The 15,996-nt window shown below is 36.4% G+C and overlaps 1 protein-coding gene across 3 annotated transcripts in view; it reads left to right on the top strand.

The window, feature by feature from the left end:
- The window catches only part of LOC112042903 (E3 ubiquitin-protein ligase highwire), a 143,982-nt gene that overhangs the window by 9,463 nt on the left and 118,523 nt on the right, over positions 1-15,996 (top strand). For 2 of the 3 annotated variants that reach the window (XM_052890869.1, XM_024078107.2), the window contains 5 exons: positions 5,085-5,259; positions 6,977-7,098; positions 7,651-7,755; positions 9,728-9,909; positions 13,423-13,621. In XM_052890869.1, the coding sequence (XP_052746829.1) occupies positions 5,085-5,259; positions 6,977-7,098; positions 7,651-7,755; positions 9,728-9,909; positions 13,423-13,621 (783 nt within the window). The remainder of the gene's footprint in view (positions 1-5,084; positions 5,260-6,976; positions 7,099-7,650; positions 7,756-9,727; positions 9,910-13,422; positions 13,622-15,996) is intronic. The other variant, XM_052890868.1, reaches the window with a different exon arrangement.

The following is a 15,996-nucleotide window of genomic DNA, read 5'->3' as shown; positions in this document are numbered from 1 at the left end:
CATACGTCAAAGATAGTGAATAAACCTGCAAATCTGTACAATATTTAATGATTAAACGAACTTACCTGTACGTGAAGTTCCATCATAATTATGCGAAGGTTTGTCCGAATAGATTACCACAAAGTATACACAGTAGTAAACACACGGTGCTGCCAGTCCACACTGTATTTGAGATGGATTTTTTTTTTTTATACTGGTATCCCTGCTACCGGATCTGTAATCTTCATTCAGTTTAGAGCAGAGCAGTTTATGCAATTACTAAAGTTGATATTCAAATGTTAAGTTAGACAAGTAGTAATTCTTATATAATCATATTATATAATAAATATTGTATATATAAATTATATATACTTTATATATTATTCGGGAAATTGCACAATGGGGTGGGCGGGGTGGTAATCTATTCGGACAAACCTTCGCATAATTATGATAGAACTTCACGTACAGGTAAGTTCGTATAATCATTAATTATGCTTCAGGTTTGTCCTCTAGATTACCACAAAGTATACACAGTAGATGTTGAGAGTGAAAATATCAACTTTTAGATCACAGTGAATAATTTTATTCCCGAGGAAAAAAGATACAATTATTAAAATTGTTGATCAATTATTATTATCGGTCTTGTGATCAATCATTAGAACATTATTTTTAATATAAACAGTATTGAAAAGTACGAAACTATCAAAATTATACTTAGTTATATATCTATTACAGAATTTTTCAAATGTTAGGGAGTTACTGCTCCACCCTGCATATTTTATAATCAGATTTAAATTTATATTCAGCCCATGAGCTTTGAAAGTCGTGGCACACTGTGAGCACAACTGATTTTTGTGACTTTCTAGGTCTTATAAAAAGTTTATTTCCACTACGCAAGCTTTGTGTTGTATGAAAATAAAAATGTAGTGTACCAACAGGACATATTTCTGGAAAATTTGGAATAATCAATACAGATGATGAATCAATTGAGATGTTTCAGTACGAGAGCTTTTGATGAACTCAGGTATCATTATTAAATAGAAAATATTTTAATTCAGTTTTTTGAAACTCAATGATTCATTGGAGAACCAATTTGCTATAGAAAGTAAGTATAATAAATGTTTCCCAGGTATAATAGTTTTATTATTTGGGCAAGGGTGGACGTAGTCTATAAACTCCCTCATTAAAGTTTTAATATGGTTATCATTGACCACTTCTTCGCCCAGAATTAGTCAAAGAGCTGATCTACAGCTGTTCCATATTGCAAACCTGGTTCATAAAATAATATTAAAAAACTTATAACATTTGGTATGGTACCAAAATACAAATTAATATTACTGTATTTACAAAATATATACACCACTTCTTTAGGTATGTATTGTATTGCCTTACTGAGTTCTCGGAAAGAGAAGACAACATTCCTGTAACCAGGGCAATCTCTTGATGTACATCTCGGTTGCTGGAATGGGAGATAAACAGCGTTTATGGTGGTTTAATTATAAGTGGTTCTGAAAGTAAAAAGACTCTTTTTATAAGGGGTACCATGGTTGTGTCAGCCAGAGTGGGGCTATCATTGATCCTTTTTGCATTGTTATCAAATATTTTACTCAACTATTAAATTGTAAATGCATCTATAATAAAAGCGTCAGGATCTCTATGCCAAGAAATGTATCTTGCACATTTATTTATTTTAGTCAGCCTCCTTGTGAATAAATCAGTTGAACATAAGAGGTGTCAATAAATCTGTTCAGTTATTTGAAGTTTAGTATGAATCTATATTTCCCATTATGTTTTCTAATTAAAAATGAAGGAATTAAAAGTTGATCTAAGCAAAGTTTGCATTCCGTAATAGCGTCTATTACATGTAAGATCATGGATAGGACGTTCGTATATCAATATTTTCCGACATGGAAGTATTCGCCTTACAGGAACGTTTCTCTGTTTTGGTGAACTCGAATGTACCGAAGGAACAATAAAAGTCGTTGACTCAAAAGAGGCATCTTTTAGGTACCCTTTTATCTATGACATTATAATAGCATCACTGACCACCAATCATAAAAGTTTGAAAGCCTGCCGGCATATCTTACCCTGTCTGTTGGTGGTTTCGACTTTCGATCGCGATGTCGCGACGGACGTGACGGCCATGTGACGACAGTTCAAACTGTCGTCACATCAGAGTTGGCGTGGTGATTCTTGTAGGCAGGCTCCTTTGTCTTCCGAGTAACTTTTAACCTGTAATTCTGAGGAGAAATAGACCAGTTTTCTATGTTCCCCTTATGGCTTATCCTTTGTGGAGGACAGCTTCATAGGAGCGAGTTTCATTTCCGCTCCAGATCTTTTATTTTTATTATTATTATTTTTTTTTTTCAGCCAAACCTTAACCAAAGAGAAGTTTATCGATGTTGATCTCTGATATCTTACTTCAGCGTATTAAGGAGTAAATTCCTTCATACCATAGAATCATGGCTAGAACACCTGAATTTAAGGGTATCCAACAGTATTTGTATAGGCACAGTAATTTTTGGTTCTGACGACATTAGTGTAGTGTCAGCCAGCTCCTTAGCTGATATTGCGGTAGCTCTATTGTATGGTTTGTTTTTATCTCTTAAGTGCGGCCTCTGTGGTCGCACCTACCACTTCCGGATTAAGCATTGGTGCCAGGTTGCAAGGTGCAGTTTTTAATATTCGTGTATAACCTCCTTGCTCGTATATTTTGGCACGTGACCCCGCTATGTGTTGTAGGCGAATAGCCAGATCTAGCTGGATGACATCGCTATAACACTTTGGTTGTGAAGGGTTCTCTCCTAGAATCATAGGAAGTTCATTGTCAAGTACTGATAATGTCGACTTCTACGAGTCGAATCTACGAGTAGGTACTTCAGCGCTGCTGTATCCGGATTGACGACCGTATTAGTCGAATGAAATTCACTGGCGGTATCAGCAACTTTCTAGTTGAAAAACTTAAGCATTGGCACCTTTTATGATAAGAAAATACCAAACAGAATATGTTTTCACCTATTCTATTCCCTTAAGATGATGATGATGATGAAGATTTCACCTGATGGTAAGTGACGATGCAATCTAAGAGGGCAGCGGGCTAACTTGATAGGAGGAGGATGAAAATCCACACCCCTTCCGGTTTCTAGACGACATCGTACCGGAACGCTAAATCGCTTGGCGGTACGTCTTTTTCGGTAGGGTGCCAGAGCCAAAGCCTCCCACCAGCCAAGAATTTATTGCCGTGGGTTAATTAAGACAAGGTGATAGTCCCGGAGACCGCCACGCTATGCTTAATGCTAATGATTAATATCGTGTAGTGTGATATTCCCTTAGAATCAATCATAATAAGAATCATAATTTCAAAATTATTATTTGCGTTAATTACGGTAAAAATAATAGTCCCTAAGACTACCCGCAATGCTATGATTAATAAGACGCAATTATCAAATGTTACATTGATATTTTTTCTCATGTCGTTTATAGAGTGATAATCCCGTAGATTACCCGCGATGTTATATTGCAAACATCCGTTTTTTCAAGTGATAACCCCGCAGGTTATTAATTGCGTCAATATTATTATTTTCGTTAATTACGGCAAAGTCCCTAAGACTACCCGCAATGCTATGATTATTAAGACGCAATTATCGAATGTTACGTTCATATTTTTTCTCATGTCATTTATAATGTGATAATCCCGTAGATTACCCGCGATGTTATGTTCCAAACATCCGTTTTTTCAAGTGATAACCCCGTAGGTTAACAATGATGTCTATTGACATAAAAAGATTATGAGGGTATATGAACTTATTTTACCTTCATTGTTTAATGTGTCCTGCAATGCGGACAATGAAGCGGGCGATGACTTGATGAGTTTTTCGATTCTGATGACACTGTTGATGAGGTGGACAATCTTCTTGGAGACTTGGACGACCTTTCTTTGTGTCGTGCGCGCGTCAGTATCTTACCCAATTTGTTAATTTTTCTTGCTATATTATCGTATTCTTCAGATAAAGGAGTTTGTTTTCCCTTTTCTAACACTAACAAAGGAAAGTAATCTTTGAACTGTTTGTTTCGTTATACAAAAAAATGACGCGTAGGCACGTGTAGCCCGGCGAAGCACAGAATGTGTAATGAAGATTACAGATCCGGTAGCAGGGATACCAGTATAAAAAAAAAAAAAAATCCATCTCAAATACAGTGTGGACTGGCAGCACCGTGTGTTTACTACTGTGTATACTTTGTGGTAATCTAGAGGACAAACCTGAAGCATAATTAGAATTATATGATCCGACCCAGGCTGAGTAAAGAACCCAAAACTTCATAACTTTCTCAAACGAACTAGAGAAATCTTTATAATTAACAATTGAAGGTTGTCAACAACATAGAGTCAAAATCTCTTTATACATTGTTCAATTAACATATATATGCAATACGTAGATGATTATTTCGGGTGTAAGTAGCATTTATGGCGAACAATCGGGAAAATAAGTCTACTATTTATTACTCATTAAGACATATTGTATAAGCTTACGAAGATCAAAACATATTGTCCAAATGTGTAAAAAAGCCTTCTTGGTCTTTTGGAAATAAAATAATATAACATAATAAACAATTTTTCATTATTGAGATCTAAGGATTATTTTTTATTTCAGTGGAATTTTCATGTCTAGAAAAAATTTAACACATGTTATTGTCAATACATGAAAGGGGATACAAAAAGTTTACATTAAAAAATAAAAAAAAAAATAAAAAATTATTTATTAATCACACAGTAACAAATTTCTAATACAATAAAAGAGTAGATCCCTGCATTGCATTTTCTCTTTTGCAAGTTCTTTAGCTCGATTAATATTGAGTAAAACTGGAATCTGGCTTAAAACCTGAAACGTCCAAGGTCTCAAATGGACCTAATCGATCCTTTAGTTTGATTGATCATAAATCAAAGTCAAAAATCATTTATTTCAAGTAGGCTCAGTTTACAAGCACTTTTGACACGTCAGTTGACTATTTGTAAAGATTCTACCACCGGTTCGGAAGGCAGGTTATGCTGAGAAGTAACTCAACGGTTGCTCTTTTTAAAAAACATTTTATTGTTTTATATCTAGGGTTCTGTTCCCATCGCAAGTGTCCTGGATCGTACTAGAGATGGATCCCCGCAGCATCACAGCGCAGCCAGAAGACACTCTTACTATCTACGCAGTGGGCGGCGCACCAAAGCACCGCTGCCATTGTCCTAATGACACACGCATGGCCGACCCTCCCTTCCGTAAGGTATACCAGGTAGAGATCGTTCACTTGCTCATTCATAATACACTAGGATGATGTTTACATAGAACACTAAATTTTACAGACCACGAATCTTGCCAAGGGGATTCCTCCCCTCCCCCCATCAATCAATAGGTTAAAGCAAAGAATCTGTAAGTTTATACACAACTGTCATTTTGAATATCTAGACTATTTATAGTTTGGAGTTATCACATTCATTTGGAGTATCTATGATTGAGTGGCCTCTTATTGTGACATACCTCTTTCAGAGAAGTATATTAAGTATAGCCATGCTTAGTGGCGCTCCTAATCAGATCAGCAGCATTGCTGTGTAGAGTATAGTTTCCAGTGTAATTACAGGCGCATGAGGCTGTTCATTTACGCCTTTGATTAATCACCACTGATCATGGACACAGGGTGGCAGTTTACCTTGTTTATTTGAATGCGCTCGGTCCATCCAATTTTAAGTCAAAATATTGTTGATATTAACTCAAATACACATACAGAATATTTTAAAGATTTTGAGCTCTAGGTTTTATTTTAAATGCGTCACATATTGCTCGTCATAGATATTACACATGCAATGCGTATCAAAGTTAAAATATTCTAGATATAACTCAATGACCCATTTTGAAACAAATACTAATTCAAGTGGCAAGAAACGTGGTCTAATTACGTTTTAGTTTATTTTCCAATCCAAACTTAGGCACTCCAATGTTAGCAACAGAATTGGAAAAAATCATCGATTTATTACATCTACTAAAGCCCGGTGAGTTTTACAAAAATGACCAGAATTTTTGAGGCCATAATGGTCATTTGCTTACGTACTCTTAGGAACAACAACACAGCTAATAGACAAAACAACAACAAAATAATTAAACACCTCGATGTCTATAGGTAAATATTTTCTGTGTATCCATCATCTGAGTAAGGCACATAGCTATACAAAACATACCGCGCATGCATTCTTTACATAGTATTTTGACCGTGTGATGCACTTCTAGCGATAATATGATTAAACTGTAGATATGGCTTCGACGTCATTCACGTCCATAGATATTAGATATAATGTAGTAAATTGAATTAAGCTTGCATTGCGTGGCCAAACACATAATATATGCCGTTGAGCGATTTTTTTTAGAAGTGAATCGTGGAGTGATGCATTGAGACTATTTTAGAATGCACTGTTTAGCTTGCTATAATAATTATTAAAATATTTTTTTTCATGGTAACACTTTTTTAAACACTATTTTTACTACAATATATGACTTGCGTATTACATAATATATAGTCACACACACACAAACACCTTTTTAAACATATTGTAAATCTTCAGTTACGGTATTTTTATACTCGTATTTAAGAATATACTCACATACTACGACCATTTAATTTGGCAAACTAAGAAGTAGTAAACGAATTATTCAAAGGGAGTACTAATAAATAATATCATTGTAAAACCTCCTCCTTTCATGAAAAGGTTTGTAAAATTCAAAAGACTAACTATCAAGGTACTGTCGTAGAGTTTAAAAACAATCCCGGCTGTGTTCTATCTACTGAGCAGAAATAATTAATTTTTTATTCATTACAATAGTAGCTATGCAATCAAGTATTAAAAATAATAGTGAAATAAAAAAAAATGATTTGTTAAACAGTACCTCTTTTTTTATTTTCTTTTTAAATTGAGTAATATGTTTGAGGTTCAAATTTAAAGCATTTTGAATTATTGCAGAGGTTAATTCAACTTGACTCGGAGTCCGGCGAGGCTGAAGAGTTAGACGAGACGATCACAGATGCGCCATGCATGCATTACAACTGTACATACGTCAGTGTAACACCCAAGCTGTCCAACGTGTAAGTAATATGATGTGTAATATAATCTATGGAAGGTAGATCATCATCACCATCATCACCATTATCATCAACATCATCATCACCATCAACGTAACCGTCACGATCACCGTCACAGTCACCGTCACCGTCACCGTCACCGTCACCGTCACCGTCACCGTCACCGTCACCGTCACCGTCACCGTCACCGTCACCGTCACCGTCACCGTCACCATCACTATCACTATCATCATCATTATTAACGACATCAGCCGATGGACGTCCATTGCTGGACGCAGGCTTATTGTAAGGACTTGCAAACACTGCGGTCTTGAATCAACAACCAGCGGCTCTCTGTAAACTCGTTCGTTATCATCAGTCCAACTAACAACAGATTATTATAAGGTAAGCGACCAGTTTCAGATCCGTAGGTCATCTGGCTACACGCTTTGTTCGAAGAATTAGAAGAGTAAGGAGATCGTATATGGGTCAAGTTGAAAAAGTGTCTGGCTGTAAATATAAGTTCAAAATTCGGAAATCAGTCCCAATCAATATATCGTTATTTATTTGTTTCAGACACGAGGATTGGCCGCAAAAAGCCCTGATTATACCTGGGAACGAAGTTATCTTCTCACTGGACACAGCATCGGACTATTTACATGAATATGACAAACCTAACAGGTATGCATTTGCATGCATGCGATAGCTAAGCATTTTCAATATTTCAATGTGCAATATAATAATAAAATACCTCATAAATGTTGTAAAATCAATAACTAAGTACAACGAAATCAATAAATTATGAGAATTAACGTTAATGAAATAACGAGTACATATTTCGCTTTTATATTTATCCGACTGATGGTTCGGTTTTGGTTTTGGCAAAAAATCAAGCTTCAGCGGCAGTTTCGGTTTCGGCCAGAATAGGCCGAAACTTTTGCCGAAACCGAAACTGAATTCGCCTAAATTCTGGAATTGTCGTGCGCCGGTCGGATAGCTCTGTATGTAGCAACAAAACCGACTCAGTGCGTTATCGCCCGACGCAAACATTCTTTAGAGGCTATGTTTTTATGGAACTGATTTTTATTCATTCTTCTAAGTACAAATACAAAACAATACAAATTAATAAGATTTCAAAATACCAATACTTAGTAATTAATGAAACAGTAAGAAATACTGATTTGATTATTGATAACTCATAATGATTTTGCTATAATATGTACACCAAACTTCAGTATTAAATGGAATTTTATACTTGAACACGTGAGTTTCGATTTCGGTTTTAGTTATGGCCGAAACTGAAGCCACGGCCGAATATTCGGTTTCGGCCAGAAAATCAATTTCGGTCGGACTCTAAAAAATAACCCATGACTTCATCTGCGTTGAATTTAAAAGATCTCACAGTAACTGGCATTTCTGGCGTAAAAATTATTGTATGTCCTTCTCGAAGTGGCCTAAGATGAACGTTAAGACGTTTTGAGCAAATATTGTCTATATATCGTTGTCTTTTTCGTCGTCTCATCATCTCATCACATTGAAATAGATAACATGAATATTGTTTTCATCATTGTGATGGGACGAATGAGAGAACGATTTGTAAATAGAATTATGTAGTTATATCATCGATCTCCTATAAAAAAGTGGATGCACAGTCAGCGACCAAAAAACGTCCCCGCTCAATGAGTGCCAAACACAACTTCTTGGCATTCAATTCAAGTAGTCGCTCTTGCAAATTCAACCTTAAACTCAATCCTTAAGGTTGAATTTGCTCTGCATTTGAATATTGGACTATATTCAAAGGCCTTTATGTATAATTTTTATTACCAACTAGCGGATGCCCGCGACTGCGTCCGCGTGAATTTCGATGTAAACTTTCAACTACCCCTACCCTACCCCTACCCTACCCCTACCCTACCCCTACCCTACCCCTACCCTACCCTACCCCTACCCTACCCCTACCCTACCCCTACCCTACCCCTACCCTACCCCTACCCTACCCCTACCCTACCCCTACCCTACCCCTACCCTACCCCTACCCTACCCCTACCCTACCCCTACCCTACCCCTACTCCGTTTTCTAATTATTATTGATATGAACTTTATACAATAACAATAAAGCTCAAATTGACTACGTTTTAGTTATAAAACATTTGTATGGGAAAAAGAAAAGGGCTATTTTTATGGTTTTTCCGGCAATTATTCGAATTTTTCTCGCTGTAAAAACCATCCTAGAACTTCAACGAACAATTAAAAAAAAATTGACCAAATTGGTCCAGGCGTTTATGAGTTATGCGCTTACCAACGCATTTTGCGATTCATTTTTATATTATAGATAATTCTAAAACTGTTAAAGCAAAATTGGCCAGTTTTGCAGTGAAATTTTCTACATGAGTGAAGTTTATTATAAGAGGTCAATGAGTTATATCTTGACGCGCATTTTAGGCATACGTCTAAGCTTGTGATACCTTATCCCCTGAAATGCAATGAAAAAGGCCTATTAAGTTAATGATGAGGTATTTATCTGGATGTCTATTCTAGTCTATGTAGTCTCCTCGGACCAAGGCGCTTTTGGAACCCTCGTAACTTTAATTTTAAGTTTCACCTTTACTTACCACTATTAAATCATAAACTAAATGAATTTGTTTGTTTGTAGCGAAGAGAGCCGCTTCGGCTACCGTTGTCTGTGCATTGGATACGAGGACGCATCGCTAGCGTCCGCGCGCGCCGGCTGCGGCACAGGACTCAGCACTCTGGAAATGGAGCTCGTGCACTTGGGCGCTGCCAGCGCCGCTCGCCTCCTAGCTCCGGACCTGGATATACCGCCTGTCACTAACAGTAAGTCACAACAATAGGGATGATGACAGTTTTTTTTTGAATTGTATGTAAATTAAGAGTATGCTAATAGTAAAGCAATTTTGTAAAAGTAACAGGGTATCTGCGATCATTACTTTCGGAGGTACAGGGATTTAAAGTGTCAGATTTGCGGCGCTGCTGCGAATCCCTGAAAACCGCTCTATACAAAATGGTACGATTGAATGACGTCGTAGGTGCATAATGCTCGTTAGATTTGTATAGGAATTCAAACAAAATTACTAATATACTATTTGTGCGTTTATGTTTATAGTTTATGTATTGAAAAATGACACATTAAATGTAAGGAAGCTAAAACTGTATGAATTTTCAACATATTACGATAAAAAAAAATTTAATAAAACATGTCATGTCATGTCATGTCATGTTATGTCGTGAAATGTCATGCCACGTCATTTCATGTCATGGTTCAGGGCTTCACGCAGAAGAAGTACCTGGCGGCCACTATGTAATAAGTTTGATTAGGTTATGAGTTATATCTCTGAACACGTGACAATAAACATATGCAATAGACACACTCATACAACGCAGATAGAGTGCACGTAGACAGAGAAGTATTGAAATGTCATCTAACTGACATTAATAATTACAATGTAGACAGGTCACTCGGGGCAACAGATAAAGATGTAAACAGTGTAGTTAGGAAGCTATTCTATTAGAGTTATAGGAAGACAACGCTGAAGTATTCACATACGTACAATTTTCAAAATTATACAAATATTTTGAAAAACTATAAGCTATATTGAAAAGATAAAACACTCTTTATTCTTTACTCGATATTTTACAAGATTCCTAACGGAATCATGTAAGAAGTCTGTTGAAAACATTTATCAATCCGTTTAATATCTAAATTGTACAGAAAGCTTATTTTTTATTTATTAATCTATGTTACATTTATCATCGTATGACCGTAAACAGGGTGTTGTTAAAGACTAAAGTTAATATCAGATACGGGTATTCTACTCAATGAAAGGGTTTCAACTTTTTAGACAACAGTCCAGTAATTTTAGGCATTTTAAACGACAGTCTGTGGAAAAAGTCCTAGTGAGGTGAATTATTGTATGCACGTTTATTACGGCGTTATTATGAAGATGTGAAAAATATTTGCGAAAAACTGATTTTCGTGACCTTTTGACGACCTCCGTGGCGCAGTGGTATGCGCGGTGGATTTACAAGACGGAGGTCCTGGGTTCGATCCCCGGCTGGGCCGATTGAGATTTTCTTAATTGGTCCAGGTCTGGCTGGTGGGAGGCTTCGGTCGTGGCTAGTTACCACCCTGTCGACAAAGACGTACCGCCAAGCGATTTAGCGTTCTGGTACGATGTCGTGTAGAAACTAAAAAGGATGGTGTGAAAGGAAAGTGTGGATTTTCATCCTCCTCCTAACAAGTTAGCCCGCTTCCATCTTAGACTGCATCATCACTTACCATCAGGTGAGATTGTAGTCAAGGGCTAACTTGTATAAAAAAAAACTTCTCTGACCAAGGCGCGTTTGGAACCCTCGTAACTTTAATTTTAAATTTTCGAATAATTATTATCACCATTATCTTAAGTTTAATAATATTATCTGACGTTTCGAAAGAGCTTGTAAACTAAGCCTATTTGAAATAAATGAATTTTGACTTTTTTTTACTTTTAACGGGTTAAGTGTGTAGGGTAGGGTTAAGGAACAACATTAAAATCGATTAAGATTCTACTCTCATATGTAAATTTTGTTTTTGCTATTATTATTAATACGTTTGCTTTAGATGACAATACATAACACTGTGTACGATGTATATTATGCAAATGTCACGGCCTTGTTATGCACTTGTCTATACAGCGTCGGTCTATTAGATGCAATATTACTTCCTGAATCGTTAAATTATTATTAGTATCGATCGTTTAAATATATGTTTTTCTAAACAACTTCAGTTCAAGTTTTTAGAAAATGTAATAATTATGCCATCGGGAACTATGTTAAAGAGAAATATGCCACCATCCATTATTTATTATATCTTGAAGGGCAGCGTTTTCGATGAAAGCACCCGGCTTGAGATTTCCTATACAGATTTATAGAAAACCAATAATGGAACTATATACCTTAACTTTCCTAATTAATTACTGTAGTAGTGGAATTCGCTTGACCAATCAGTAGTTTTGAGTTTGTCATGAATAGACTTACAGTCAGAACAAACGCGGCGGAGGACTTCGTTTTCTAATATGTATAAAAATCGCGATATATAAGAATTTTAGTACATTTCTGAATCGTTCAGAATAGGAGGCCCAATTTCGGAAAGAAATTTATCACATGTATTTTGTTAAACGAAAAAAATAACAATCCAATAGCTTATGAGATATTAACATTTTCTAACGTTAGATTCTTCATGAACCTCCTTTTTTGATGTCAGTTACAGCATTGGCGATGCCTCTGCGGAACATTCATAAGAGATGGCAATCTCTTACCATCAGTGAGTCCGCACGACTGTCTGCCCACTCAACAGAGTGTTACTTGTATTTCGGCTCCGTGTGTTGAGTCTAAAAATTAATCATAAAAAAAACCGTTACTATATCAATCATATAATGACCGCCGGCCACAGACGGCTCGTGACTGGAATATAGTCCCGCAGGTGTCTTACTAATCCATTGTACACTAGAATAGTAACTCGCTTGGATTGAATTTAAACTTAAAATCACTTTCGATCCTATTATATTCACTTCCGGGTTACAACATGAATAAAACTAACATGAAAGTACATTTATTCTAGTGTTATTTTACCGCCGGAACAGCCTCATGGAAAAGATAATTTAAGCAGGTCTTAATACAAGCTATTTTAATGGGAACACTACCAGAAGAAATTGTGCCTATACTCTCCTTCAACAGCTTAATGCATACATTTGTTGTTCAAAGGATGATAACTGAAATCATCTCACATATTTTTTTGATATTTGAACTTTAAACAAACGCACAAATAACAATATTTGTTTGTTTGAACGCCCATACAAATCTAACAATAGCGAATCAACGACGTCATTAATTAGTGCCATTTTGTATCCCCATACAAAATTAATGACGTTTTTCTGATCCTTTAAATCTCTGTAGCTCCGAAAGTAATAATCGCAGATATTGTTACTTTTAGAAAATTGCTTTACTATTTAGCTTTACTATTTGCGTACTCCTAATTTAAATACAATTTAAAAAACTGTCATCATCTCTATTACCTTACCCGAATCAGTTGTTTAATTTTGATCCTTTTATGAGTTTATCTGCTGTAGTTAGTGTACCGATTTCAAAGTTATTAAAAAACGAATGTAAGGGATATGTGATAAAAAAGAAATCAAAATTCCACATGGAAAAAATTGTGTGTGGGTACTTCGAATATATAAATTTTGTGATACTGTGTTTCTTGCCATGCCCTTGATCAGCATTCCGAATGAAAAGTAGTCAGAAAAAGTCTACTTGATATAAATGGTGTTGAATTTCTTTTCTTTTTGTTAGCAACAATCGCGGAGTTGCACGCACAAGCAATGGCCGCCAGTGGTGGGTGCAATGTCACCGCAGGCGACGTCGCTGTCGCCGCTGCTTCCAGCGATGAACCTTACGTTGATGAGAGTGAGACACTACTGCTGTCTCGGGGACTGGAACTGCCGTCGCCGCCCGCCATTCACAACGTTATAGACGGGCTTTCGCTGCTGCGGTGAGTTTTTTTCTTTCTATCCCTCACTATATCTATTTTTTTTATACCACTTTTAGGAGATTACAGTGGAGACTTGCTTAGAGCGATGCCCCATTGGTGCGTTACGTTACGTTGCGTCGACGCAACAAAGTTTCATCGGAGCTCTGTCGTAGCGACGGTGCTTCGTTGCGACGTCGTAGCGTCGATGCTGCGTGGACGCTGTGTCATCTATACTATTATCTTAAATGCGAAACTAAATCTGTCTATCTATCTGTCTGTCTGTTATCTTTTCACGGCTAAACGTCTGAACCGATCAAGATAAATTTTGGTATAATGGTAAATGATACCTTGGTGCAAAACTACTAGGTACATTTTGACTCTAAAATAAAAATAGCAGTGGGTAAAATAGGCGTTAAAAGTTTGTATGGATAGTCCTTCATTTTAAAAGTTACAGTTTTAAATAAAATTTCATAAATCATAAAAAATACGAAATGTAATGTGATTCAAGAATATTCAAATTTCAACCCGTAAAGAGGTAAAATAGGTTGAAATTTACATTGATTCCCACGCGGATGAAGTCGCGGGCGTCCGCTAGTTTTCCGATTATTTTAAATGACACGACGTGGTCGCAACGATTTTTCAACGGAGCTCCGTTGCTATGACACAGCTCCTTTGAAGCTTGTTTCGATCCATTGTTGAGGCTGACTGGGTGCGTTCGTCACCCTCTTGCACTGATAAGACGTGTATCATCGCAACGCAGGTCTGGGATACCATGCGCTTATCCGTTGCGAAGACGCAACGCAACGCACTAATGAAGCATCTCCCTTAGTCGCACTGATTCTTGTCATAAGACATTCGCATGGTTAAACGTATGAGGAAAATTTTATAGACTCTACAAATATAAATTGTGACCTCGCGTATACTCATTTTCTTTAATTGGTCTCGTACTGTTAAATCGATACCCGGGAAATCTAGTCTGTATTGTACATTGCTGCGTGTTAAGTTTGTCGACTATTATTGTCCAATTTTCTTCAGTAAAAACCTATCCAGACGATCATTTAGCACAGCAGCGTAAATATTATATTTACTACTTAAAAAAGATACATGTTATATGAAAGTATAATTAAAGAAAGTAAGTATAGGATTATATGAAAGTTTAATGTTCGCGTTGTGTCATGATGGACTCTTTTGACTTCATTCTTTAAGGGCTTCCGCACACGGGCCACCGGCCACAAGCACAAATCACCGCTACCGGCATATTTCTTGTAGTTTTCATACATTTAAATGGACTTGCCGCACACGGTTGACGCCGGCGGCCGTCACACGCTATAATCGTCGCTTCTTGCTTCTTGTGGCCCGCACCGGCCACTAAACGTCTACATAAAATGCCGCAACACGCCACTCGCGCGATTATGATACTGAATGTACGGGTTAAGAAAGTAGCAGCCACCGACCACAAGTGTCGACCACCGGCCACAAGTGGCTGTCGCGCGCTTCAGCTATTTTTGTGGCACTTTCGGCGTTTGTGGCTGTCGCGTGTGGCCCGTGAGCGACGACACTTACATTTTCTCTTCTTTTACTTTTATTACACTGCAGATCTGTCAATATTATAAACGTCGTTTGCTTTAATCCTTTACAGAGAAATAGTGCTATACATTTCTTCCACATTTCGCTTGGTCCAATTCACGTGTGGTACAAAACTAATCAATTTAACTGCAACGTTCAATTTGACTAAATAGAAACAATAATTAAAGGCCATTTATTAATAGGGTGGTTTTTTAAAAAAGTCTTAAACTATTTGTTAGCGTTTACTTATTTTTTTGAAACCGTCAACGCATTCCCTACTATATATAACGTATATTAAATTATATCAATCAAAAAGTGTGTATTAACAAATTTCCGTCATCTCTACAAAATATAATAGGTACCATTGTTGCCAATTACTTATAAATATGTCAACAATTTTGTTTTCTAATGGTATAAATAGAATTATCAGGGCCGTCTAAAACCCCCCCGGCGTTACCTCTTAATTAATAGATCCTTTTATCTCATTGTTTTTAAAAGTAAATAATGGAAGTATCTTTTAATACAAAAAAGACGAAGGACTGTATTTAGCCTCATTTTTAATTAACAAATATTTTCCATTTGTTTCGAAATTTTCATCTTGATTATTTTTGGAAACTACGCAAATTGGACCAGTTGGAATTGAACAGTTCCAATTTAATATCCTCTTGTAAAATATTGTTGGTTCTAAAAAAAAAAAATTGAAAATTTCTTGAACCAACTGTTGAAGGAAGATCACTTACATTAAGTAATTGATTAGTGTTGAAAGATGTGTAAAATAAAGAACCGAGCAGTTACTTATTGAAGACGTCAATTCAATAATAAAAGTAAGT

This window comes from Bicyclus anynana, chromosome Z, assembly GCF_947172395.1.
Source record: "Bicyclus anynana chromosome Z, ilBicAnyn1.1, whole genome shotgun sequence".
Lineage (NCBI taxonomy): Eukaryota > Metazoa > Arthropoda > Insecta > Lepidoptera > Nymphalidae > Bicyclus > Bicyclus anynana.
Note: the sequence above shows the minus strand (reverse complement) of the source record. Positions and strands in the feature narration are given on the sequence as shown.